Raw genomic sequence first — 27,987 nt, 5'->3', positions numbered from 1 at the left:
CTACATAACGTATAGGGTAATATATAATTAACCCTAATTTGGATGGATATAACTTTTAATTATGCAACCAAGATTATTTACCTATTGCTTCCTCAAATTAAGAGTAAATAATGAATAGATTAGGAGGCTTATGAGATGTATAAACTATTGAGCCAACATGCTTAAAACTAAATTAATAATAATATATTTTAATACTAATTAAGTTTGGTACAAGTGAATCATTAATTTGATAAGCCCTAAGCTGGAGACATCACAGTTCTTTTGCTTGCACAAGTCGACGAGGCATGAGGTCGATGAGCTCCAGGTAACACTACTCTCAGTCATATTACATTTGCAGAGATCATGGTCTCGATAATGTAGCCATGGATCGCGTTGCACGCCTGGAAGTCTTCGCGAAGCACGCCATAGTTAATCGTTCAAGCAGAAGATGGGATCTCGGTTTGTCAATGGCCATTTCTTGCTCACCCGGAGATCATGCAAATCCACGTGTTGACTCTCCTGTCAGGCAATTCGTCGAACACCCCAGAAGCATCAACCGACATGGACTCCGGAGCGTCTCCCCTTTTGATTCATGATGCAGGTCGGCAGCCTCGGAGTGCGTCCTGGGTGCTACCAGTTGCTACTGGGATTGCAAAGCTTCGGCGGTAGACGAGTGGGTGGAAGAGGCGACATGAAGTTTGGAGGTTAACAGGGTTCATGGGTTTGGAATTCTGACGTATTTAGAAAGAATGGTCAGGTGTAGCTGACATCTTGAACCCTAAACCATATACAACTAGACAGTAGTGTGCTGGGGACCCCGCATACAGGAAGAGAGGAATTAATTCCAATTCCGATTCCCTGGTAGCATATTCCTTTCGGATCTCGTTGCTTCCTCCTTGCCTTCTCTCGAAAGGTCTCGTCTTTGCTACTTTTTGCGATCACCACTCCAGGAAACTCTCATTTGTGTGGAGTTGTTGCTTGGTTTTGGCATTGAGGCGGGGAGGAAGGTGGATTTTTGGGGCGACTTAGTGATTTCGGTTTGTTGTGGAATGCCAATTTGATTTGACAAAGGATTTTGGTGAGTGACCAGCTATTGATTTGTGGTAGATTGCTTACTAATCTTAGTTCGCATCTCTCTTCTTCTACTACTTTGGTTAGTTTTTGTTTTGTCTTTTGTTCTTTGGTTTGTGATGATAGCAGGGAATGGTTTGGCAATTTGGATAATTCTGTTTGGTGTACTGTAATCAATTCTTGCTCTGTGTTTATGGGTTATCAAATTCTTTCTTCAAACTCTACCATCTACTATGTTTATTTTGGCATGGATACTCTGTATGAAAATAGGTCATGGGAGAAAGATCAGTGATAACTATTCTCCTTGGCAAATGACAAATGCAGATAGGTTCATGTTCGTCTTGGATGAATTTCTTTTTGAACGGTAGGCACTTAGTAATTTTCTTCACTAATTGTAACTAAGTTTTTCTTTGATATTTTCAGGTACAGGAATAAGTTCATAGATCTATCCTGTAGCTGCATTTTATGTGCTTGATAAGGTTCAAGGTTTCATAATGCTGGAGGACGGTATGATAGAATGCAGTTACTGTCATTCCAAATTGCCAGCTCCAGGTGGTAAAGGTATATCTAGGGCATATGACAAAAACAGGAATAAAACACCACCAAAACATCGTGCTCTCAAAGTCCTTCTGGTTGCTGGCGATTGTATCTTGGTTGGCCTTCAGGTAATTCTATGATCAATATGTTAGTTCTAGTCATAGCTGCCTATATTTCAAACTGAATTTTCTTACTATCGTTATCTCAACTGTTCCAAGGTTGACTCGCAGAAGCTTGTTGAAGATGAGGTCCACAACCTCATGGCTTTTGATTTTAAAAAAGTCTCACTGTGCATTTCTGATGTTGTCATTTTTGCTACTGTTTAAAATCTATGATCAAAGAGTTTGGTAAGTGTTGGACTTAAGGATACTTATCCATGTTTATGTGGGCTCAGGAGCCCAATTAACACTAGCAGCAGAAGAGGACCATAGCAAAGAAAACTAGCAGAAGAGCAGTAGCAAAAGAATGGCATGGCGAAAAAGGGTTGGGTGGGAATATTTTGATAACATAACCAAGAAAAAGGACAATAGAAGCTATCTGGTTTCTTTCCCCTTTTTGTTAATCAGAAATCTTACTAAATTTGACAGATAACTCTAATCTGATCTATCAAATAAGTCTCATTCTGAGGTTTGTATCAAGACATCAAAAGAAAGAACTAATATGCTAAAATAAGGAGGCGCGCCTTATAGGCTCTAGATCCTTTTTTGAAAGATTGCAAGCAGCACGCAAAAGTGTAGTTTATTCACATGCATAATTGATTACATGAGACTTTTCTGTTTGGGTCTAGACAACGTGCATAATGCTTGCATCCTGCAATCTTAATCCTCTTTCTGAAACCCCTATCCTCCTTCATGGGTTGTAACATTCTTCTCTAAGAATTGTGTGCATGGAAGGGCAACATGAATTAGATAATTAAAAGAAGAAGAGACCAAAGAAAATTGCAGCAGTTTTAAAATTCTAATTGTGGTGATTACTGGAAGTTTTGACATTTACTAAGGAGAAAACAGTGCTCTTCACCTTGAAATATAACAGCTAATTAATCATGCTAGACATATGGCAGCAGAACTTTTCTTTTAATTTATTTTTCCACATTTTTATAATAAGAATCATCTAGCAGTACATTTCTAAATACGTATATTAATTAAACTCAAGGATATTAAGGGGAAAAAAAAAAATCAGAAGTGCAAGCTTTATGTGAACTCAAGGATGTTAAAGAGAAAATGTTAGAATTACAAACTAATGCTATGTTACACGCTTTTCTATTCGTTGCAGCCTATTCTAGTCTACATGTCTAAGGTGGATGGGAGCTTTAAGTTTAGTCCTATCAGTGTTAATTTTTTGACTGAGGCTGCAAAGGTTCTCTTTGCCATCATCATGCTGTTATTCCAGGTATGGTAATATTATCACTAAATTTTTTTGCTTGAGTTTGTATTTTTGCTATTTTATTATCTAACTTTTCTATGACATAAAGTGCAAAAGTCACTGTGTTATGAACTATGAAATAATTTTAGGAAAGCAGGACATTAGTAGTTTATTTCATAGTTTTTTGTTATATCCTTCCATGCAACTTATGTGATGGTAGTTGATTGTTACTCATGGTGCATTACCTCAACCTCTTGTTTGTCCACCAATTCTTATACATTACTTTTTATAATAACATAATATTATAATAATTATTTGCAATGTTTTTTAAACGGATGCCTTTTGCCCTTGAAGCTTTCATTGACGATGAAGTATTCCCAACCATTTATTACAGACTTGCCATCTGTTATTGTATGGTTCCTGTTATGGTATAATAACAGCTTGTTTGGTTATCTACTACAATTATAATTATTAAATAGCACAGGTGCACTAAGAGAAACCATGCCTTGCCTGGTTATCAAACACATATGTAATTGGGAATCTGATGACAAACTGCATATCTATACATTGGGTTTCTTTTTTCTAGTTTGAGTGGGCTGTGAACTTAGATTCATGCAATTAGAGAGCATGATTCTAATAGTTCCCCTTGAAAAGGATATGAATGTTAGGAAATAACAAATCATATAGTTGCATGACTTCTTTAATTTGTAAAATATCTAATGCCTTTCATGGACTACCTTGCAATTTTTATTTACTTTTACAGAACTATATATATTGGCTATTTCAGGTATCTAGTTGCATATGATCCAACTTCTGTGGTGTATAGCTTTCCATTTTTTTTCTCTCACCTAGTGAATCAAATCTATGATATAACCTCATTTTTTTTTCTTTTCGCTTTTTTTTCATTTATTTTGCTGTCTTTGGTACAATTGAGCATGTTCTCGGCTCTAGTATTATTTTGTTAATCTTTTACTAGCATATAAGCTGCCATGTCATGCCCTTTACTTATTAATTGGCAGGCTAAAAAACAAAATAAAGGAGACAAACCCCTACTCTCGATATCCATATTCGTGCAGGTAAAACTCTTATGCAATACTATTGACTTTCATAACACAATTTCTATTTTCTTTATCACTTTTTTTCTTTATTAAGGGTTTGGCCTGTCCTAATGTGTTTGCAACTTTTTTTTGCAACCAGATCCCCAATTGGATCAATAAGTTATGTCCATCTCATCTTAATCTTAATGAATGACCCAAAGGCAGCAAGAGATCCATGTAGCCATCCCAAGTAGTTAGAACACTATGGCTTTGTTATTTTTGTTCTTGTCATTGTTGTGGAATTATTTGAATCTTCCTGTATAAGAATTGCTTTTCTTGATGTTATGATTCTAGATTCTTAATATGAAACAAGCTTAGATGTTTCTGATCTCGTCTAGATTTGGAAGCACATTCCTATTCAGTGACATAATCTTTCAGTTAGAAAAGAGCTGTTGATCTGTTCTTTGTGCTTGACTGCTTTTTGTGATAGTTTGTGCATGCTGCTTTTAAAATCTTTTTTCGTATACATGTTGATCATCATACAAAAAGAATATTCTAATGTTAATACTTTGAATTTTTAAATAAAAACCAAAATTATTGGAATGTCATACATTTTGTTACTATGCTTGAATTAGTTTGCTAGGTACTAATTGCTTATTGATGTTTTCATTACATCTAAAAGGTTTCATGATAGCAGTTGCTTGTCTAGAATTTGGTGTGACATGGAAAGATGCATGCCTTGTGAAAGTGATATAAATAGCTAACTCAAGCTATTCTTACAAGGTTTTGCTACTATACCAGAGAATCGGATTTTCCATGGTAGTGGTTTATCCATAATTGCTCTTCAAGATCCTTCCAGTTTCAAAAGTTATAATGCAATTAGTTTCAAACTTTGTTTTAGTGAACAAGCATTAGCATCTTCTTTCAACTGATTTGTTATCTTTGCAGGCATTTCGCAATAATGTTCTTCTTTCTATTCCTGCTCTTCTTTATGCAATCAACAACTATCTGAAATTTATAATGCAGGTATAGTCTTTTTTTTATCAGATCAAGCATTGTTACTTCCATTTTCTTGTTTATCCATTATCTTCAGGAAATATTAAAGGTAATATTTTTCACCCAGCCTATATAGCTGCATTGAAGATTTATATTTTCTTGACTAAGCTGATTATTTGTTCTATGCTTTATGCAGTTGTATTTTAATCCTGCAACTGTTAAAATGTTGAGCAACCTGAAGGTAATACGTTTCTGAAACTATTAGTACCTGTGTGTTAACTTGATTGACAAATGTTTTTGTACTAAGTGCTTTAGGTTGGTTATCTGGCAGAATTTTTCTGAAGCTATTAGGACCTGTGTGTTAACTTGATTAAAAAATGTTAGTAGCTATTTGCTTAATAAGTTTTCATAGACTTAACTTCTATTGCAAAAAGCTATATTTCTGGTTTTTTTATTGGAATGTGCATTCTCATACAAACTCCACATCTATAAGCTTTTGTTTAGTTGTTTTTCTTTCTTTTCTTTTTATTTGAATTTTTGCTTGAATCATTCAGAGTTAATTTTAAACCAAAAATCTTTCTAGTGGTTTCATAAAGGTGTTAATATATGACACAGCTGACCCTAACACAACATAAATTTGTAGTTTTGGTTTTTGTTTGTGTGTTTGGGTCATAAGCAGTTGACATAATTTGCCTCACTAATAAATTGGTCTGGTTCAGTGTTGAATGTGACTGACAAAACTTGATTAATAATAAGGTTAAATATATTAAATCAACTTCTAGTCCTATGTTGATCAATAAGCTGTCAGGGCATTGAACAGTGATCCTGTTGATGATTTTGATGAAATGAGTGCACTGCTAAGTTGTGCTCCATAGGAGTTAGCTTTAAGAGGGGAACTTTTGGTACATTTATTGTGCCACTCTATTGTTCATGGCTTAGGTGTGTCTTTATTTAGGGTACATCTGACAAAATCTTCACTTAGTAGCACTATTTTTTCTTGTATTCCAATTCTTATTTAATAAATTGGAGGAGTAACTGGCTCCTACTTTTCCTCCCAAAAAATGAAAAGTTCAGCATTTTTATTGCTATTTTGTCTGAAACTGTACATTGTTATAGTTGATCTTTTACTATGGCAACTGGTTGTTCGATAATTAAATTGTTGAAGTACCAAGAAAGTGTCTTTAACCATCAAATGACTGCTTCTGCTTGTATTTGTCATACCATTCACCATGCTAGACCTCAATTTATTTGAGCCTATTTGGGAATTCTGTGGCTATCATTGATAGGCATCTGTGGATATGGTTATAACAACTAGGACTTTGCACATGATTGTGCATGTGAAGAGGACCCAAACACCATAAGCAACTTATAGGCAAGTAGAACTTCTTCGTCACAGAATGGACAGCCCAGGCTAATATGAAACATAGGTTCCATATATGAACCAAGCACATTGTTAGGATCAAGAGCACTAAGAGGGGGGGGGTGAATTAGTGCAGCGGAAGTCTTATAATAATTTAAAAACAAAAAGCTGCGTTCGTTCAAAAATGATTAAGATGCAAAAGCAAATTCTCAGTTTGTATCTAAGTGCAATTTGCGTCTAAGCGCAGATTGCGTCTAAGCGCAGTTTTGCGTCTAAGCGCAGATTGCGTCTAAGCGCAGTTTTGCGTCTAAGCGCAGTTTTGCGTCTAAATGCAGATTTACGTCTAAACGCAGATTTACGTCTAAACGCAGTTTTACGTCTAAACGCAGTTTTACGTCTAAACGCAGTTTTACGTCTAAACGCAGATTTACGTCTAAACGCAGTTTTACGTCTAAACGCAGTTTTACGTCTAGACGCAGATTTACGTCTAAACGCAGTTTTACGTCTAAACGCAGTTTTACGTCTAGACGCAGATTTACGTCTAAACTTTGAAACTCGTTTGTATATTCGCAGAAGGCAGTATGCAGTTGAAATCAAGACGTAAACGTAAACTGAAATCTGATGATTGAGCGAAGAAAGCCGATTTACGTCCGAATGCAGTTTTACGTCTAAATGTTGAAACTCGTTCGTAAAATCGTAGAGGACAGATTGCAGTTATTAATAGGATTAAGAATGCAAGCGTAAACTGCAAGGAAGCTCGTTCGTAAAAGCGCAGAAAACAGTTCTGCAGAATCAAACGTAAACGTAAACTGTAATGTACGAAAATACGAGTTTACGTCTGAATCCAGATTTGGAAGAACAGCACTTAGAACTTGTTCGTGAAAGCGCAGAGAGCAGTAGTGATGAGGGAGGTTTGCAGTAATGATAAAGTGCTCGAAATTAAACGCAAACCAGAGATTTAGAGTGGTTCGGTCAGCCTTGACCTACTCCACTTTTGGCTTCCTCTACCGATGAGGTTGCCGACGTCAACTAGCTGCCTTCCTTCAATGGGCGAAGGCCAAACTTCCCTCTTACAGTTTCTCTCCTTTTGACAGGCTTAGGAGACAACCTTTACAGACCTTTCTCTCCTCACTTTACAGTTGAAAACTTGAAGAACAGAAGGAGGAGACTCAAGGCTTTACAACACGTTTGAGCTCTTTAGAATCACAGAAAAGATCACAATTTTGGTATGGGTCTGTATCTTTTCAGTGCTGAATGGGTGGGGTATTTATAGGCCCCAACCCAATTCAAAATTCGAGCTCAAAACGATCAAATCGATCTAATCCCAGAATTTCTGGGATCAGGCGGTTGCACCTCTCGACTGGAGAGGTGGCACCGCCTGGCAGAGCTCGAAGACTGAGCTCTGCCGATTGCTTCTTCTCTGCCAGAGCTCGAAGACTGAGCTCGATGGTTGCATCACCTGGCAGAGCTCGAAGACTGAGCTTGGTGGTTGCATCACCTGGCAGAGCTCGAAATCTGAGCTTGGTGGTTGCATCACTTGGCAGAGCTCCAAACTGAGCTCAAGCTGATGCACCATTCTGCCATAGCTCGAAGACCGAGCTTGGTGAATTCATCACCTGGCAAAGCTCGAGACTGAGCTCAGGCTGATGCACCACTCTGCCAAAGCTCGAAGACTGAGCTTGGTGGTTGCATCGCCTGGCAGAGCTCGGAACTTGAGCTCTGGCGGTGCAACCTCTTGGCTGGAGCGGTTGCACCTCCCAGCCGTGCAGCCCTGGCGGTTGCACCTCCTGGCTGGGGCGGTTGCACCTCCCAGCCCCTCAGCCCAGGCGGTTGCACCTCCTGGCTGGGGCGGTTGCACCTCTCAACCCCTCAGCCCAGGCGGTTGCACCTCCTGGCTGGGGCGGTTGCACCTCCTGGTGCAATCAGGGTCCGAATGGTTCACTCCATTCGACCCACTTGAATCTTTTCAGGGGCCCAATTGCCCCAAGATTAAGCTAATGGGATCACTTCCCATTTTCCTGCTTAATCATCGTGCTAACTACGATTATCTCTAAGACAACTTCTGCAGCTTGCTCCGATGCGTCAATCGCTTCTTCCGGCGAGTTTCCGGCCAACTTCCGTCGATCAACCGACAACCCTCGGTGATCCTTCTGCGGACATCCGGCATACTCCTGGACTTTGCGACGATCCACTTGGCGAGTTCCGACGAGCTTCGCTTGGCAAGCTTCTGGACTTCTCGGATCTGTTCTCTCTGAACCTCCGACGACCGTCCGAACTTCCGTCGAACTCTCGAACTCCCAACGTGATCATGATCTTGACTCCGGGGCAACTCCTGCTGCTTGTCTTAATCTCATCGTAGTTAATCCTGCACACTTATCTCAACACATAGATTAGATAACAAATGACAATTGACTTCATCATCAAAATCCGAGATTCAACAATCTCCCCCTTTTTGATGATGACAATCAATTGATAAAGGAGTTATCCTTAACTCCCCCTATCTATATGCCATAGTTGAGATAAGTCAACCTTGAATTCAAGACCTAAGAATTCAAGTGACGCATCGATAAGTTAGATCAGTTAAACTTATCAATGCTCCCATCATGATGCCTATCATGATGTATCTCTTCAAGAATTATGTCAAGGCATGACATACATCAACAAGTTTGTATGATAGTGTTTGTAACCAATCATCATGTAATCATATAAAGCTACGAAGGACTTTTTACATGATGCTTACATTTGAGATTTTCTAGTAAGTTTGCATTTTCTTCACAATATCAAATTAAGATATGATGCAAACTATAGTACATGTTCACATATCTCTTGGTGATGCAAGGATGGCATAATATTGTTTATAGCATCACTCAAGTATTTGCAACTATGACATAGATATGATTATGGCAGTTCAGCTATGACATAGTGTATATCAATTCATATTTTTCTCCCCCTTTGTCATCAACAAAAAGCATGATAGCATTATCAAGCAAATAAAGGAAGTCATGACACATATATCACTTTATTGTTTTTGCTTGACGGAGGAAAGTCATCTTCCAAGGAGTTTTCATAAGAGTGTACGGGAACATCCCATTTTTAGCATACAACTCGAAAAATGAACTTTTTACATGCATTTGGTTAAAAATATTTGTCACATAATTTGCAACATGTTGTTTGATCAAGCGTTCTCAAGGCATGTAATAGTAATAACATCCGAAAAATAATTTTGATGTAGTAACACAATTATTTCAAGTGCAGCATTATATCATATTGCATAGCAGGTTTTTTATTTCAGCAAGTGTAGCATTGCATTACATGGTAAGATATCAGTTCGTATGATGCAAATTTTTGTTTGATACATGGCATGATAGCAATCATAATAGCAACCATATCAATGTCATACTGCTGACTTATCAACTTACATTGGTATGTTGCTTCATATTTTCAAGGCATAGACTTTTAAACCTTTTTAGTTTCAGTGCAAAAACCGAGATAAACAATAAGGGATGTTTGCAAATATGCTTACACAGACAAAGATAACCATATCAGGGTAACAGCATATCAGGTAACCATAAAGACAAAGTCCTTCATAAGGAGTTTACAACATGTCATATCAAAAACATCAGATGTTTATACAAGCTTATTCATGAGGTGGAAGATTAAAGTGCCTAAATAAAGAGTCAAATTGTCGATGGATTTGTTGTAGCTCGGTTAGGATTTGATCTTGTCGAAGTTCAAGTCGTTCTTGTCGTTGCTCAAATCGGTCCATCCGAATCCCGATATCTTCGATGGATGATGTGTGAGTTTGCTCAACCGGATGTGTTTCCTCAAAGGGACAGATTGGAGGAGAGTGGGTACTCCTAAAGATTGGGGTTTCCGGCTCTGGTTCAGGTTCAGGTTCAGGGGGATTAGTTCTTCTAGGCATTCTAACCCAGTTACCGTTTCTATAGTGACATCTTAGACGGTGAAGTAGATTTTTGTTTATTATGCTGTATCTATCTGATTTCATTACTTCTTCTTCTAGTGGTATTTGAATGTCGTAAGCTTTCATTATTCTAGTAATAATTCCACCATATGGGAGCATCATATCTTTTGTAGATAATTCCAACATGTTTTGTTGGATCAGATAGCCAAGACAAATGTCACGTTCTTTCATGATTAGGTACATAATTCCTAATTCCAATTGACTCACTTCATCATGATGATATTGCTTAGGAAGAATTATACTAGTCATGATATGATGAAGTATCTTAGTGTTAAAAGGCATTAGATGTTCACAACTTTTAGAAATAGATTCTATGTTAGGATTGGCAAGGATTGTTCCTAAGGCGTCAACGTAAGATGTTCCAATTGTATTTTCATCCCATGATCCTTTGAAGTAAAGTCCTATGCTTTTCATGGGGATACCTATTATATCACAAATGAATCTATCAGTGATTGAAATGTGTTGTCCTAAGAGATAGGTTGATATCCTTTCTTCATCATCTTTTTGCATGTTGTTGTAAAACAATCGAACTAGTCTAGGATAAATGGGTTCGTTGATCTGCAAAATGGGAAGTAGATTTAGGTTTGCAAACCAATGGATAGTCTCTACATCTCTTAGTTCATTCAGATCTACATATTTTCCCTTATTGATGCTTCTTAGTTCGAAGGAGAGAAATTTTTCAGCATGGTTTTTGGAATCAAAAAGAGTGAGATCAAACTCTTCTACTACTCTCCTCTTTCCCTTGTCCCTTGAGGATCTTCTAGATCCCATTACTACTGCTGTTTTAAAGGGATGATAATGAGCTAAAGAAAATGAAGAACAAAACAGAATTTAAGAGCTCCTTTGTGAAATCTTCAAGAGAAGGAAGGATTCTTTGATGTTTTGCTCCGAAATGGGAGGTATTTGGAAGGCTTAGAGGAGTGAAGTGGGAATGGAGGAGTCGAGGCGGGAATGGGGGTGAGTTGGGGTCGGTTCCTTAGCCGGCCCTAGCGTGATTTTAAGAGGGCAGAGCTGCTGGCGGTTGCACCTCTGGCTGGAGCGGTGCAACCTCTGGCAACCCGTGAAGGCTGGAGGTGCAACCGCCAGCTGGAGAGGTGCCACCGCCTGCAGCAGGTGAGCATTTTTAGGATGTTTTGATTTAGGAGAGTTTGCCTTGAGGAGAGTTTCAGAGCAATTGATGTTTGTTACATGATTTCGTATAAGTTTTTATTTAAGGAAGAAGCTCTTTGTTAGATAGATCTTTTAACGTGCATACGAATGTTTGTTTGGTGTCCCTTTTAAGATCATGACATGTTTAGTTTCTACAAGAATTAATTCGTAGATGAACAGGTTTTGAAGATCGGGGGGGTATGTGAATTTGGATATCATAAGTTTCTAATTGTATCGTTTTTGTGATTTCATAGCTTCCACTTGTTACTTAAGCGTTGCGAGTTCCTTTTTGATTCTTGGTTTATGATCATTGAGAGTTAAGGAGCAGAACATTATTTCTTGCTCCGGCCTAGACTTTTAATGTTTTTATAGGAACGGATGATCTTTAGGAACCCATTTGCTTTTGGGTGCCTCATAAACAGATCTATATTTTCTATCATGTTGCATAGAGTTTATCATGGTTCCTTTAGAAACCCAAATTAATTTGTTTGGACTTATTTTCTTGAATGGACAACAATGTGTCTTGTGTCCAGATTTGCAACAAAAGTTGCACTTGGTTTGGTGTTGAACGTGTAAGATGGGGCCTTTTACAAAGGTAGTTGGATTTTGGTGAGGACTCCTCACAAATCCAATCCCACTTCTTTTGGGAGCATGACCCTTGTTTGTAAGGATCATGTTTAATGACTTGCTACCAACCTCGAATTTCTTCAAGGTGTCCTTAAGCAGCAAGTTTTCTTTTCGTATAGTTTCTAAATCATGACATTTGATACATGAGTTTAAACTATCATGATGTTCGACTTTTAACTTATCAAACTCACAAGTAAGATTATCATGTAGCTTTTTTAGCAACTTGTATTTCTTATTTATAACTTTGCATTCATCAAATAAATCATGGAAGGCATTTAATAATTCATCGAAAGATAAATCAGCATCTAATAAATCCGTTACCTCCCCTTCGATGGCCATAAAGGCGTAATGAGCAACTTGCTCGGTGTTGGATTCTTCTTCCTCGGATGCGCTCGAATCATCCCATGTTGCTTGGAGCGCCTTCTTCTTTGTTGTTCTTTTCTTGACTTGGGGACAATCACTTTTGTAATGTCCCGGCTTTTTACATTCATAGCAGATCACCTGGTCTTTCTTAGGTTCAAGTTTATTTTTCACATCGTTTTTAAACTTGTTTCTTTTGAAGAATTTTTTAAACTTTCTTGTCAAAAGTGCCAAGTCATCGTCACAATCCTCATCACTTGAGTTTTCTCTCAAGTGGCATTCAGAAGTCTTAAGTGCCATATCCTTCCTGTTCTTTGGAAGGATGTCTTCCTGCTCTTCATGAGCTTTGCAGGTCATTTCGTAGGTCATTAATGACCCGATTAGTTCTTCAAGAGGGAAATTTTGCAGATCTTTTGCCTCTTGAATGGCGGTGACTTTAGGATCCCAACTCTTAGGAAGGGATCTTAGTATCTTATTAACAAGCTCAAAATCCGAAAAGCTCTTTCCGAGACCTTTTAAACCGTTGACGACATCCGTGAAACGGGTAAACATGTCGCCAATGGTTTCACTCGGTTTCATTCGAAAAAGTTCAAAAGAATGCAGCAACAGATTGATTTTTGACTCTTTCACTCTACTTGTGCCCTCGTGGGTCACTTCAAGTGTGTGCCAAATATCAAAAGCAGTTTCGCACGTTGAAACACGATTAAACTCGTTTTTATCAAGAGCGCAAAATAAGGCATTCATAGCCTTTGCATTAAGAGCGAAAGTCTTCTTCTCCAAATCGTTCCAATCGATCATTGGAAGAGAAGATTTTGAAAATCCATTTTCAACAAGGTTCCACAGTTCTAAATCCATAGAAATAAGAAAGATCCTCATTCGGGTCTTCCAGTAAGTGTAGTCCGTTCCACTGAACATGGGTGGACGTGTAATTGAATGCCCCTCTTGGTTTCCGGCGTATGCCATCTCTCTTGGGTTTTAATCCTTCAGAGAGTTAACCGAGCTCTGATACCAATTGTTAGGATCAAGAGCACTAAGAGGGGGGGGGTGAATTAGTGCAGCGGAAGTCTTATAATAATTTAAAAACAAAAAGCTGCGTTCGTTCAAAAATGATTAAGATGCAAAAGCAAATTCTCAGTTTGTATCTAAGTGCAATTTGCGTCTAAGCGCAGTTTTGCGTCTAAGCGCAGATTGCGTCTAAGCGCAGTTTTGCGTCTAAGCGCAGTTTTGCGTCTAAATGCAGATTTACGTCTAAACGCAGATTTACGTCTAAACGCAGTTTTACGTCTAAACGCAGTTTTACGTCTAAACGCAGTTTTACGTCTAAACGCAGTTTTACGTCTAAACGCAGTTTTACGTCTAAACGCAGATTTACGTCTAAACGCAGTTTTACGTCTAAACGCAGTTTTACGTCTAGACGCAGATTTACGTCTAAACGCAGTTTTACGTCTAAACGCAGTTTTACGTCTAGACGCAGATTTACGTCTAAACTTTGAAACTCGTTTGTATATTCGCAGAAGGCAGTATGCAGTTGAAATCAAGACGTAAACGTAAACTGAAATCTGATGATTGAGCGAAGAAAGCCGATTTACGTCCGAATGCAGTTTTACGTCTAAATGTTGAAACTCGTTCGTAAAATCGTAGAGGACAGATTGCAGTTATTAATAGGATTAAGAATGCAAGCGTAAACTGCAAGGAAGCTCGTTCGTAAAAGCGCAGAAAACAGTTCTGCAGAATCAAACGTAAACGTAAACTGTAATGTACGAAAATACGAGTTTACGTCTGAATCCAGATTTGGAAGAACAGCACTTAGAACTTGTTCGTGAAAGCGCAGAGAGCAGTAGTGATGAGGGAGGTTTGCAGTAATGATAAAGTGCTCGAAATTAAACGCAAACCAGAGATTTAGAGTGGTTCGGTCAGCCTTGACCTACTCCACTTTTGGCTTCCTCTACCGATGAGGTTGCCGACGTCAACTAGCTGCCTTCCTTCAATGGGCGAAGGCCAAACTTCCCTCTTACAGTTTCTCTCCTTTTGACAGGCTTAGGAGACAACCTTTACAGACCTTTCTCTCCTCACTTTACAGTTGAAAACTTGAAGAACAGAAGGAGGAGACTCAAGGCTTTACAACACGTTTGAGCTCTTTAGAATCACAGAAAAGATCACAATTTTGGTATGGGTCTGTATCTTTTCAGTGCTGAATGGGTGGGGTATTTATAGGCCCCAACCCAATTCAAAATTCGAGCTCAAAACGATCAAATCGATCTAATCCCAGAATTTCTGGGATCAGGCGGTTGCACCTCTCGACTGGAGAGGTGGCACCGCCTGGCAGAGCTCGAAGACTGAGCTCTGCCGATTGCTTCTTCTCTGCCAGAGCTCGAAGACTGAGCTCGATGGTTGCATCACCTGGCAGAGCTCGAAGACTGAGCTTGGTGGTTGCATCACCTGGCAGAGCTCGAAATCTGAGCTTGGTGGTTGCATCACTTGGCAGAGCTCCAAACTGAGCTCAAGCTGATGCACCATTCTGCCATAGCTCGAAGACCGAGCTTGGTGAATTCATCACCTGGCAAAGCTCGAGACTGAGCTCAGGCTGATGCACCACTCTGCCAAAGCTCGAAGACTGAGCTTGGTGGTTGCATCGCCTGGCAGAGCTCGGAACTTGAGCTCTGGCGGTGCAACCTCTTGGCTGGAGCGGTTGCACCTCCCAGCCGTGCAGCCCTGGCGGTTGCACCTCCTGGCTGGGGCGGTTGCACCTCCCAGCCCCTCAGCCCAGGCGGTTGCACCTCCTGGCTGGGGCGGTTGCACCTCTCAACCCCTCAGCCCAGGCGGTTGCACCTCCTGGCTGGGGCGGTTGCACCTCCTGGTGCAATCAGGGTCCGAATGGTTCACTCCATTCGACCCACTTGAATCTTTTCAGGGGCCCAATTGCCCCAAGATTAAGCTAATGGGATCACTTCCCATTTTCCTGCTTAATCATCGTGCTAACTACGATTATCTCTAAGACAACTTCTGCAGCTTGCTCCGATGCGTCAATCGCTTCTTCCGGCGAGTTTCCGGCCAACTTCCGTCGATCAACCGACAACCCTCGGTGATCCTTCTGCGGACATCCGGCATACTCCTGGACTTTGCGACGATCCACTTGGCGAGTTCCGACGAGCTTCGCTTGGCAAGCTTCTGGACTTCTCGGATCTGTTCTCTCTGAACCTCCGACGACCGTCCGAACTTCCGTCGAACTCTCGAACTCCCAACGTGATCATGATCTTGACTCCGGGGCAACTCCTGCTGCTTGTCTTAATCTCATCGTAGTTAATCCTGCACACTTATCTCAACACATAGATTAGATAACAAATGACAATTGACTTCATCATCAAAATCCGAGATTCAACACACATTACATTCATAGAGAAAAATCATCCGGTGCTTGGTATTTGTGTTAGTTCATTTATTTGTCTTGTGTGTCTCATATTATGTATTTTATCATTTTTGTCATTTTATGTGTTATATTTTGAACATTCCTATATCAAGCATGTTGCATTCATAGAATTTTCTGGTCCTGAATTTGTTTTGCTGGTGCTCTAATCTCCTGCAGGTTTTGGTAATTGCTGTCCTTCTAAAGATCATTATGAGAAGGCGCTTTTCCATAATCCAGGCAAGTTAAAGCTTCATTGATTTATCACTTAAATAGTTTATATAATGTAAACTAGTTTATATAATGAAGGTATGGAAGACAATGTTGTACATGAAATTCTTGGGTTATTCCTGAACATGCCATATTCCTCTTTAGCAGTAATATATATTGAAAATTGATATAAGTTGAGCTATAAGAATAGATGAAGAATGCCAATACTTTTCTAATAATTTCATGCTTTATTATTTGACAGTGGGAGGCTCTTGCACTTTTGCTAATTGGAATCAGTGTTAATCAGTTAAAGTCACTGCCTGAGGATACCAATGCACTTGGTCTTCCTGTTGCAATGGGTGCATACTTGTATACACTGATGTTTGTAAGTGTTATCAACTAGGGGGAAAGAAAGCTCTTTGAGAAACTAGAAATTACTGTTTGCAAATTGAAGTTTCTATAAATGATTGAGTTGTGCTTAACTGCTGAACCGGACATTAATATAAGGATGACTTGAAACTTATCCGATTGTTTTATTTTACTGGCTTACAATTAGATTTCATTTAGTATTAATATGCTATGACATTCTAAAAAATGCTACATCTTAAATTTATATAATGACAATTTTCTAGCTTACCTCTCCAATCAAATTTCTTGTTTAAGAGTCTCAATTTCATTATTTGACATATTTTTTTCTCTAGATCCACAAACTTATCTTTTTGACTTGTTTTATAGATGAAAAACAAGATTGATTCTTTTACTATTTTATGTTTGATATAGTTGTTTTGAGCACATTCTACCTTTTTCCAGCAATTTCACATAATATCTTAATGATACCAAAATATATTACTTTCTAACTAACAACTAATTCTACTAATTCTTTTCAATTGATCTACAGTGACCATCATCTAATATTTCCCTTAGTTTTGTTCAAGTTTGTGTTAATAAATTCTTACCTTGAAACAAAATTTCAGGTTACTGTTCCTTCTCTGGCTTCGGTCTTCAATGAGTATGCTTTAAAAAGCCAGTTTGACACAAGCATATATCTTCAGGTAACTTTTGTGAATTACCACTATAGATTTCTAGGGGTTGTAATAAAAACTGATAGTGACAAAGAGACCCACGTAGCTGATCCCAAATAGTTGGGACATTATGGCCTGTTGTTATTGTATAATAAAAACCTACATTTTATTGTGCTAATAGAAACCTACCTTTTACTATGCTAATAAAAAGGTACATGTTATTGTGTTTCACCAACACCATATCTATGCTTTTCTAGATGCAGCTAATTTAGTCCTTCTCATCAAGAAGTTATGTAGATATGGTTGCCATGTAGCGGCTTAACATGTTTAGGAAGATGGCAGAGAGTGGGTTGAGCACATATCAGCCACTGTTTTGATATGGAGACCTCCATGACCCCTTTTTAAACACTGGATATAACAATTTGCAAACATTGGGGATAAGAATCGCTTATTTTGAATGGTTCTTTTGTTTCACTTGCAGAACTTATTTTTATATGGCTATGGGGCTATATTTAACTTCATTGCAATTGTTGGAACTGCTGTCCTGAAAGGTATGAACGTAAGAAATTATCAGGTCTCCAAATTTTGCTATCAATAATGATGACATGTGCAAATTATTCTAAAGAGATATTCTTTAAATGAATTTAGAATCTTTTTTTTAAATTTTTTTAAGCTTAAGTAAGTGACTTTTTACCTGTTTATTGAAGGGTCTTCTCAATGTATAATATATTCAGTGTTATCAAACACAAAACTAGGACACAGATGCTTCCTTTGCTAAATGTTGTTTGAAATGTCTATCACATGAATAATCAAGCATTTAGGTTATCCATCTTCCACTGAGCTTGTGCAATTGATGTCTGTTGAAACCTGCATCTTTTCAACTTTTCATGACAATTTGCTGAGTTCAACATATTCTTTACAGCATTATTCAGCTGGAGGTTTATGAGAAAACTTTTGCTTTACCTATAGAAACTAACCATTCATCCCACCATTGGAAGCTTTAACGCCAACTCTCATGGAATTTCATCACTTAAGAGGCTATAATTGAGCTGTTGCTAGCTGTATGTATCATTCATGCCAAACCAGTTGTGCCTGGTTGGGACCTGCAACCTGCAGAGGATTTTATTCACTGGAAAGGTTATGGATCTATTTAATTATTGAAAGAAATAAGAACAGTTTGTGTTATTTGTATTTGTCAATATTGATTGGATTTATCTTCCTGATACAAGAATGCTGGCAACTTGGTTTTGTTGATCACCTAATAATAGAGGTGGCAGGTGTGTGTTAAAATAGAAGAGAACACTAGGGAGAAAAGAGAGGTTCTGGCATCTTCTTCATATAATTTGTTTATAGACTCAAATGTAAATTGACAAAGATTGACCACCATAGCAGGCTATATATTTTGCTCATATCTTTTCCATATTAGGGTTTTATCCAAGGCAATTGTTGTCTCATATGTGCGGTTTTTCTTTGGTTCTACATAACTTCTGAAGATGTAAATAATTTGTGAAGGGTAGTTGGTTACAATTTGACTTCCTATGTTTAGTTGTTTAAGATTCTGTGGAAGCTAGATATGTCCTTCAGCCAACTAAACAAGGAAATATAAGTAGTGAAACAAATGTCGTAAAGGCCCAAAAATTTTGTTTCCATGGTTTTGTATCAAAATTAGCTTTATTTTATGCAGCTTTCCTGATTAAGCTGTGATATCACTTGAGCATTTTATGTCGTGTTAATGGAGATGACTAAACAATTAATATATACCATCAATTCAAGATTAGTTTTTATTAGCAAATATATTCATGTCTAGGAGATTCAATTTTAATGATTAGGCCAGTAATCTGATATCGGTTGGTAACCCTGAAAAAAAAAACAGTTTATTGGGAAACAACAGTTTATGAAGTTTTATCTCTAACTTACGCTTTCCCGTTCTCTTAGACTCCTAGCCTCAATGCTTCTACTATTCCTGAATTTTTGTGTAACCTTTAACAAAATCAGAAGATGACTTATATCAATGCTTTTACTCATTTTGCTGTCAATGAACTCCACTGGTTTGCCCTTACTAGGTTCTGGCATTATTTAGAACAAGCTCTTTAGTATAAAATCCGAGAGGTGATTAAATATGGATTGCAAGGATTATGATGTAAAATTTTCTTGATATTGCAATCTCGAGAAGTTTGACTATCCAATATCATTACACTTGTATCAAGCATGCTGCTTTTTAATGTTGATTTATATCTGGGCACTGCCATTCTTGAAACAATAAGGTAGAAAAGCCCTAAGCTACAAATGCTTTTTTGTTACAGGATTTTTCTATATATCCCCACAGAAGTCCTTAGTTGCGTATCTGTATTCCAATCCACCCAGTTGTAGGTGGAAAAAATGAATATATTGGCAACATCTATGAATCTAAATAGATGTGTATATATATTTTTCAGGGCTACATATATGCACATTAGATATTGTGGTTTGTTTCATATGCGTTGGATCATTGGGCCGGAAGGACCAATGGTATTTGCTTTAATGAGCTGGTCTGCATCATGATGGTGATACGCCTTCCTGATGTCTATGAGTTTGATGTTTTGAGAGTTTGCATCACTTATCACAGTGTTCTTTTAATTACTTGCAATTGAAATGCATATGAAAGTGATGGTGACTTTTATAAATACACATGAATGAAATGTTTGGAATGACGTGTCATTGTTTTCAGGGCCAAGTGGCTTTGATATCCTTCAAGGGCACTCAAAATCTACAATGTTTTTAATATGCAACAATGCTGCACAAGGAATCCTCTCCTCATTCTTTTTCAAATATGCTGGTAAAGCTGCTGTTGCTTGTCTCTCTTTATGAGTTTGAGTTTCTTGATATCCTGTAGTAACTTGGAATATTCCGACTGAATTATATTGTTGATATATTCTTCTTGATGCATTATATTATTACATTCATGGTCAATGATTGCAGATACGATTTTGAAGAAGTATTCCTCTACCGTTGCCACAATTTTTACAGGCATTGCATCTGCTGCTCTGTTTGGTCACACTCTGACAATAAATTTTATCTTGGGCATTTCAATAGTCTTTATATCAATGCACCAGGTAATTTCTACTTTTTCAAGTCATTTTCTTGGAGGACCATATGCTAATATTCTTGTGCATCTTCACATAGTTCTTTTCCCCACTTGCAAAAGCGAAAGATGAGATGCATGATAAGAGAATAGAGATGATGGATGCTCAAGATGTCAGGTTTATATCTATTCCTTGTTTCATTCTCCTAAAGACTATATTTTCCTTTTGTTATCCTCGTTTAACCTATATTTTTGTCTGAGAGAGTAAAAAACTCTACCACTGTGAATTACTACATAGTATAGATTTTGTTTTTTTTGTCAGCACAAACCAGCATATGCTGAGACATCTGTACTGGTTCTGGCCTTCTTCTTTTTTTTTTTTTTCTTATGGCCAGGTCAAATTTTGACAATATCTACCCACACTGGAGTCATGATACTGTATCAATCTAACAGTATAGCAAAACCCTCCAAATTATCTATATGAAAGACCTTGCTCTTGATTATTTTCTTTAAAGTTATTATCCCTTTTTAGATGAATAATTTTGCATATGCTAGAAGAAACTACAACAATCCATAGACTGGGTTGTGAACTCAATGCACATGCCATGACAGTCAAGTTAGAATTTCTTTTCACGCGCAAGCATGCTTGTGTCTCTGCATACTTCCACTTTGATGTCCGTTTAACTTATGAAACAACAATTGAATGTTGCTTCAGTTGAATGAAGTAACAATTGAATATTAATCTAAATTGTCCATTTCACTTATGAAATTCATGTCCATATCTTTACATGCTCATCATCTTGTATAATCCTTGTTAGATGTTATCAGTGATACTTTGCCCTGAATCTAGCATGTGTTCCAAATCATCTTGTATATATTTGCAGGTTAAAGGAAGCTTCGTATGTAAATATAACTCCTGGGGCAACTAAAGATGTAAGTAACAAACATGTTCAATTATTATTCGATGAATTTTTTTGATAAAACAACCTAATGTTGAGATATTTTTCATGCATCACTTTCTATTCAGGCTAGCCATCCTGTTGGACCCGACGAGAGACAGATGCTTCTACGTGTCTAATATTACTTTCAAGGTCCATGCTTCTTTCTTTCAGGAAAAGTAATTAATACATGTCATGATCGATTTTACTTTATTACTAAGACAGTATGATTTTGATATGTTTTAAGATTCTTGCATACTTTTTCCCGAGAGTATTAAACACTACATGATACCATTAGCATACTATAAAGTTGATGTTGATAGCATGGCAAGGCAGGAGATATGTGGCATTGACATTTTCACTCAGCTAAAGTAAGACTCCAGCTATTTCAGTGAATAAACTAATAAATGAGTATTAATCTTTTTGAAACTCATTATAATTTGATATTTTTAACTAGAATGAAGAGGACTGAGTTATATATTTGTTCAATCCTGATGCCTCGAGCTATGATCAGGATAGCAAACCTATCATATGAAATCTGACTCTTAAAACTATAGATATACCTTGATACCGAGGTAAAAGTGTTGTGTGAAGCATAAAAAAATTAATTTTGTTTCAACTGATGAATGAGATTCTCAGAAGATCAATCATAGACTATGACCAATCATAGGTAAAAGCTATGATCAATCTCAGTATGATATTCTTAGAGTTGGAAGATCATGTTTGTTTCTTGTATAACCATGCAGAAAAGGCAAAGTGAAAATTAGACTTTGCAGATTTCGAGGCCCATATCATCATAGACAATAGATTCTGGCTAGTTAGAAATTGTTTTATGTTGACTTGGACTATATTTTTGTTATTCTCACACAAAATGTGCCCGCTTTGTTTCCAGGAGAAGTTGGGTTATTAAGCAGCATCAGGTACATATATACATGACTTTGCTGCTGAACAAATGTTAGATTTGTATTCTTCATCTAGATTTAAATACCTTAGCAGGATCTTCGATGAAAGTTATGTTGCCGGAGATTATGTACCGATGAGCTGTTTCTGATCATAACAATTAAGCTTCGGCTCGAAGACAAGATACATAGATCCAGCTATTTGTTGGTACCAAGTCTCGAGCAATTTCATCCCGTCAAAACCTGTCAAAGTCAATGAAAAATTGGAGGGTGTACTATTTTATATATTTTTATATGGGTAAAGTTTTCAAAAATATCTTAAATTTTTATTTATTCCTATTATGCATCTCTTTTTTATTTTGGTATCGTAAAATGTCTCTTATCTTCTCAAAGATGAGATTATTATTCTTGACTTTTGTCATATTGGTTGTGTCATGATCATCTTTACCTTTCATCATCTCTCGTCGGTATCGTTGCCTTGTCACCATCCTCGATCCCATTGTGAGGCCTCTGGAAGTTGTCCTTATAGGCCTTGTGATGCTTCTCACCACCATCATGTCACCTGTGGAGGCTCACATACTCCACAAAACCCCTCGTCATTGTCCCTCGGCCTCCATTGCTTTATGGACCTTATGGTCCTTTATGGACCTGAAAAAAAGAAAATATATTGAAGAAAGTATTTAACCCAGGATCTATAAACACTTGATAGATAATATAAATTATAAACATATATTTTATAAATTTTAAACAATCTCATGATAAAGGATCCAAGGTGATCCGTCACAATCACAAGTCCTCACAATATCAATTATAAACATAGATTTTATGATACTGTTGTAGAACAAACAGTGCAGACCTGACTGACACTCTGTACCAAGAACAGATTCATTGACCATTCCTATATAAATGGCTTTTGAAAAACTTGTTAAGTCGAGCCTCGACAGCGTTGCATGCACCCCTTGATCTCCTGCGGAGGACTCATAACTCGCTGATGACAGGAAGGAAGGATACGAGGGGGTTGGCTTTGGTCTGCCGTCTTCCCATTGAGATAAAAAGAAGAGCACAAGGCAGCACGCTTTTGCCACCGAGCCCTTTTCTTCTCTTTATTTTCCCCCTCCCCGTATCAGAAAGGCTCATACAGGATGATGGTCTCAAGAAGAACAATACAGGATGATGGTCGCTGAAGAAAAGGAAAGTACCAAAAGACGATGAGGATAAGCCATGCCCACAGTGAACTTATGCCGATTAGTTGGTGGGTTTGTTCCACCTCCGCCGCGCCTAAAAGCCTGATATAAAAAGGCTGCGACGCGGCACAAAGGAAGGCAGCAGAAACCAAGTAGTAGTTGTCTTTGCCCAATAATAAGCTGATCGGTAACGGGAGATGCGAGGCTTACTCCTCCACTGTATCTCTCAAAGGAGAGTTGCGCTGCAACTGGTTTTAGCTTAAAGCATCTTCAAAACCTGGAGCTCATTGGTGATGTCCTTCCTCGCCAACAATTTTAGCACAGTTAAAATAAGGAAAAGAATGCACCAACAAAAACAATAAGACGAACCGAGATGCTTGCTGTCGTACAGATAGGGTCAAATTTTTTTTATTTGATTTTGACCCCACATTCAACTCAAAACTTTGGAAATGTCACATGCAAAGTGGAGGAGCTTACTGTAAGCAGGCAGCAGCATTCCATTGTTTTTGTTACCATTTACCAATCCAAATGTGTAAAGCTAAACTGCAATATTTACAGCTTTCTACCACCTAACAATATCAACAAAAAAAACCCCACGAAAAAAAGGCAGGACCAGTGCAATGCTGCCTATGTGCATCATAGAGAGGTTGTTTAGCTTAGTAAAAGATCTCTAAAATGGAGTTATGATTTTTATCTAGTTATAAGAGGTTGTTTCTCAAGGGAACATGAAATATAAGTCTTTCGTGTACATTTGTATATCTTTCTTGTGTGATGATCTAGAGAATCATCTGGATGTTAAGCTAATAATAAGTTGGTTTTGTAGCAAGAATTCATTTAACCAGAAAAAGACATTGATAATAATAAGAATAAGAGTTTGATGATCCAATGTAATTAATTTGCTAGAATATAAATTTTAAGGGTTAAAGATCCATCATATCAAAAGTATAATTGTCTATTAAGTTCAGGCATATGTCCTGTTCAAAGAAAGAAATGTGTGAACTAACCAGCTAATGCATCCAGCAGTGACAAGACAAATATATCAGCACATGAATCAAATAAATAATAAGAGCTAAGAGAAGACAGATAGTCTAAGAGGAATATTAATTAAACAAAAATATATCTTCTCCAAGACACTTTGAAGTGACCCCTAGATATAGATTTCAATAGACTTCATAACAAAAGCACCTGAGATTATAAAGTAAAACATGAGAAAGACAAAATAGTAGATAAAAGGTATTCAAACATGATGTTTTGACTGTGAGACTTCAGGCCTCCATGTATCTTTCTTTTGATCTACTTTGGTTCAGATCATACAGGTTTCTTCCTAAACAATTTATACAGGTTTCTTTCAACCTGCTTTGGTTCAGATAATAGGGTCATGTATCCTCATCTTTGAATGAGACTGCTATTTCTCATGATCTAAGCCCTCAAAAAGGAATACTAAATTGCTGCTATTTGAGGATGGATAGTGACTCATCTGCATTACCAAGCTTCGACCGCAACTAATGCAGAACTAATCATAGCATATGCACTAGCATCAATGGACATATAAAACCTGGCAACTCTCTAGCACGCAAAATTGCTCATTTGGTTTTTTGTCTTGTGTCATTTGGAGAGTCAAACAAATTTATCTTCATAATCAGAGGATCAATCCATGCTTAGAAATACCAACCATCGTAATGTCGTTGGTAAAATAAACATCATCTTTCTAGAAGGAAGCCATCGCAAATGTCATGGAAAAATAAGAAAACTGATGCCAAAATGTCAAGGAGTCTGAAGGCTAACATCTTGACCATGTGAATACAACCAAGATTTACTAGTAGAAATCATTTACCATCAATTTGCCATGAAGTCAAATGATGAAATGAAATCCACACTAAGAAAATAGTCATTCCCTGATTATAACTGGTGGAGACTTCATGACGATAATGAAGGTACCAAAAGTTACGTCCAGCATGCTCTATTAATAAGGGAAAAAAAAAATATTGAACTGTTCTTTTATATAACTTGACATAGAACAGAATTCCATGTAGATTCCACAGAAAAGCTGGTATCCAAAAATTCTAAGGCAAGCTTACCTTCTCGGAATGGTCTCTGAGATACTAATTACATGCAAAATAAGGAAAAGGAAGAGAGGTTTACCATTGAGTTGTGTTCCCAGATGCAGACTTTATTGGAAGGGGAAATGGATGTATATGACCCTTCATCAGAAAGAGTAGGAATTTTAAGTGATTTCAACTGACAAAAGAATTCTACATGCACTATTGATTGAATATCAACTACTCCATTTTTTGGTCTAGAGAGCACAACAGAAACACACATCTACTTTCTACCATCTCTTGACTAACACTGTATGTACCCTGAACATATGCATCAAGCATACAGATATCTAAGTGATTCTTGTGATCAGCAGTTAGCTTGAAAAGTAATTCAAGAGAGTAAATCAGAAGCATCTTACCATATACTTATTAGCAGCTTAAAGAATATTTGCCAGTAAACTTGATTAAGATTCTTCTTTCTGAAATGGAATAATAAGCAGATAACCACAGAAGCAATAATTATTCAGCAAAACATAAATTTAACTGCACATTACTTAAACTACAAGAAATGGCCAAGAATTTAGTCCACAGTCATAAAACCAAGAAATCACCAAGAATTTATCCTTCCAAGATCTTTATTATCAAGATTTATAAGAATAGCATTGTTGTCATTTTTTCACAGGGGTTGCCAATAAGTTACTACATTCAAAGTTCAAGTAAATCAATCAATGACCTAAAGCCTAAACAATTATTGAAGACGAGTAATTAGATGCAGAGTATAAATTTGCTTGGTGGTCCACAAGAACAATATATATATCAGATGGAGACACTTTCTATCATCTACTTTTCACAACTTTGCAACTTTAGGAGTCAGAATTGTCTCAGCTAGACCAACATAGGAAAAGAAATTACCAAATTATTCAAATTGAGCATTTAAGCTACAAGTACTTTAAATATAATCAATGTTTCTTCCTCTGATGTAAGTTATAATGAATACCTTACTTTTTAAAAAAAATATTATTTAATCAAAACAGGAATTATAATTAAGGCGGTGTACATTGACCCTCCCCAAAACCCGCATTGGTGGTGTACTGGGTGCAGTCCTTTTTATCATAGCATCAGAAACCAAAATACCACATATCAGTAGAATAAAAAGTATCAAGAAAAGATCAAAAGAAGAATGTCTAGCATGCACTGCCAACCAGTTGGCTATGTTTATCTTCCCTATAGATGGATTTGACTTTGTAAAATTCAAGGGAGTTCAAAATGCTGCAGCATTTTGTGATTGTCTTTACTAGTATCAAAAGAACTAGAAAACATAACTTGGACACTCAATTGTCATTTTTGCGTCAGTTGCCTACGCCTGTTTTCGTAGTTTACTAACAATCCAATAGGCATATATAAAAATCATCTTCAGATAAGGCAACCTTAAATGTTATGGCCTTGTACAGAATTTCAAGATAATTTTCATATCCTACTCCTCAACAATTGTTAAGGACAAAACCTTCCATGTACAAAGAGCTATTCTAAAGCAAAAAAACATTCACTTAGTCACAAACACCAGCAACAAGGCTCTGAACAATGGGGAGAACAGTCCATAATATGTACGGACTGATAAATTCAACAGATGTTGTCACCCTGCAAACCGATGCTAACCAGCATGCAAGGTAGAGATAAAGACCACGACATCCTTCTCCTCCAACTCCGTGTCGAGGCTGCCACATAGTTCCCAGTCACAATCGTTTATGAGTACTAACACCCCCGGTCTCCTACACACCCAACAACCAAATACCATTCGCGAACTCAAGAAACAAAGTCTCCAAAACCCTAATTTTACACGAATGCATCACCAAGATGGGAATTATCTCATTTCTATAATCGATCAGAAAAACTTACACCGAGTCCCCTTTCATGAACATCTCAGGTCGCTCCTCGATCAAATTCGACTTGACCCAAGCCAACATGTCGCGCATCGTTAGCTGCGAGTTATGCCGCCCCACGAGATGACTAACTACAATAACCCTAAAAAGAAGGCGGCGAAATGATGAGTTCGTACCTTGTCCTCACCGGGGTTTGGTTTCACATCTACGTTGTGGATCTTGGAGGATTGGCAAAGGAGCTCCAGGCCGCCGCTAAAACCACCACAGATTGGGAAAAGGGTGAGATGAGACCAAGCGATAGAAACCAAAACAATTATAAGTGGAGGTGAAAGCGAGAGAGATTACCCAAACTCCAGAGTGAGTTGCATCGAATCTAATTGGACAAGGATCGATCGTAGAAGAGACGATGAGCAGAGAACAAGAACTATGGGGGCGCGACAAACGAGAGAGAGAGAGGTGCGGAGCCTTAGTTAATGAGATGTTTATTTACGAAAGAATATGATATTTAGAAGAGTAAATGAGTTATTAACTTTGATAGGGTAAATAGATATTTCAAATAAAGAGCATTAGTCTCTTATTTTTGCTCTACTCTATAATATCACTCTTTTTTATGCAAATCATTAATTGAAAGATAAATTCTCAAAAAAAAAGTTTTTTTATGTTTTATTCTTGCATGACATTTTTTTTCAGGATCAAACTACGTTTAATCATTATTTTATCATCGTTACTTGTTACGTTATATCGTAGGTTATATCGTATCATTGTAAAGGCGACAAGTGACGGAGAATGTTACAATAAGATGAAAGTCAAAGGTAATATCGTCTTTAAAAAAATTATTTTTTAAAAAAATATTCAATCGGAAAAAGTAAATTTGTTAATTTAAAAAAATAT

At 37.4% G+C, this 27,987-nt stretch overlaps 2 protein-coding genes across 17 annotated transcripts; one reads left to right on the top strand and one right to left on the bottom strand.

Moving 5' to 3' along the window:
* The first annotated feature begins 233 nt into the window (after positions 1–233).
* Positions 234–22,405, top strand: LOC135678184 (CMP-sialic acid transporter 4-like). Of its 5 annotated transcripts, none has more exons than XM_065190685.1 (17): positions 245–1,057; positions 1,474–1,715; positions 2,860–2,976; positions 3,969–4,025; positions 4,935–5,012; positions 5,179–5,223; positions 16,044–16,103; positions 16,336–16,458; positions 17,048–17,125; positions 17,577–17,646; positions 19,803–19,910; positions 20,054–20,187; positions 20,258–20,334; positions 21,041–21,089; positions 21,184–21,247; positions 21,987–22,014; positions 22,091–22,405. In XM_065190685.1, exons 2-15 carry the CDS (start codon positions 1,545–1,547, stop codon positions 21,232–21,234), a joined length of 1,218 nt encoding a protein of 405 aa, XP_065046757.1. In that variant the 5' UTR covers positions 245–1,057; positions 1,474–1,544; the 3' UTR covers positions 21,235–21,247; positions 21,987–22,014; positions 22,091–22,405. The 5 variants fall into 5 exon arrangements, with proteins under 5 accessions (XP_065046758.1, XP_065046757.1, XP_065046759.1 ...); XM_065190687.1 differs by having other exon boundaries at positions 22,088–22,405; XM_065190686.1 differs by having other exon boundaries at positions 234–304; positions 21,987–22,405.
* Positions 17,952–27,580, bottom strand: LOC103990794 (ubiquitin-related modifier 1 homolog). 12 transcript variants are annotated; one of them, XR_010514837.1, is made up of 9 exons: positions 27,442–27,580; positions 27,273–27,348; positions 27,113–27,195; positions 26,873–26,985; positions 25,636–25,695; positions 25,320–25,378; positions 22,850–23,475; positions 22,442–22,641; positions 21,892–22,236 (listed from the first exon to the last, which is right to left on the bottom strand). XR_010514837.1 is itself a non-coding variant. In XM_065190689.1 (5 exons), the coding sequence occupies exons 1-5, from the start codon at positions 27,462–27,464 to the stop codon at positions 25,646–25,648; spliced, it is 345 nt and encodes a 114-aa protein (XP_065046761.1). In that variant the 5' UTR covers positions 27,465–27,580; the 3' UTR covers positions 22,704–25,645. The 12 variants fall into 12 exon arrangements, 2 of the variants coding, with proteins under 2 accessions (XP_065046761.1, XP_009408336.2); XR_010514834.1 differs by adding an exon at positions 17,952–18,205 and having other exon boundaries at positions 22,083–22,236; positions 22,850–25,695; XR_010514836.1 differs by having other exon boundaries at positions 25,320–25,695.
* Between the last annotated feature and the right edge of the window lie 407 nt (positions 27,581–27,987).

This window comes from Musa acuminata, chromosome BXJ1-7, assembly GCF_036884655.1.
Source record: "Musa acuminata AAA Group cultivar baxijiao chromosome BXJ1-7, Cavendish_Baxijiao_AAA, whole genome shotgun sequence".
In the NCBI taxonomy this organism is placed as follows: Eukaryota; Viridiplantae; Streptophyta; class Magnoliopsida; order Zingiberales; family Musaceae; genus Musa; species Musa acuminata.
The sequence above is the reverse complement of the archived record's forward strand: the minus strand, read 5'-3'. Positions and strand labels throughout refer to the sequence as shown.

Bases quoted from the DNA above. Each gene is read 5' to 3' on its own strand.
- LOC135678184 (XM_065190686.1), top strand. From the start codon at position 1,545: ATGCTGGAGGACGGTATGATAGAATGCAGTTACTGTCATTCCAAATTG. The intron at 5,013-5,178 runs GTATAGTCTTTT...TGCTTTATGCAG, and splicing joins ATCTGAAATTTATAATGCAG to TTGTATTTTAATCCTGCAAC. The intron at 20,188-20,257 runs GTAATTTCTACT...ATCTTCACATAG, and splicing joins TCTTTATATCAATGCACCAG to TTCTTTTCCCCACTTGCAAA.
- LOC103990794 (XM_065190689.1), bottom strand. From the start codon at position 27,464: ATGCAACTCACTCTGGAGTTTGG. The intron at 27,196-27,272 runs GTACGAACTCAT...CATAACTCGCAG, and splicing joins CAAACCCCGGTGAGGACAAG to CTAACGATGCGCGACATGTT. The intron at 25,696-26,872 runs GTTAGCATCGGT...ATTCCATTTCAG, and splicing joins TATCTCTACCTTGCATGCTG to AAAGAAGAATCTTAATCAAG.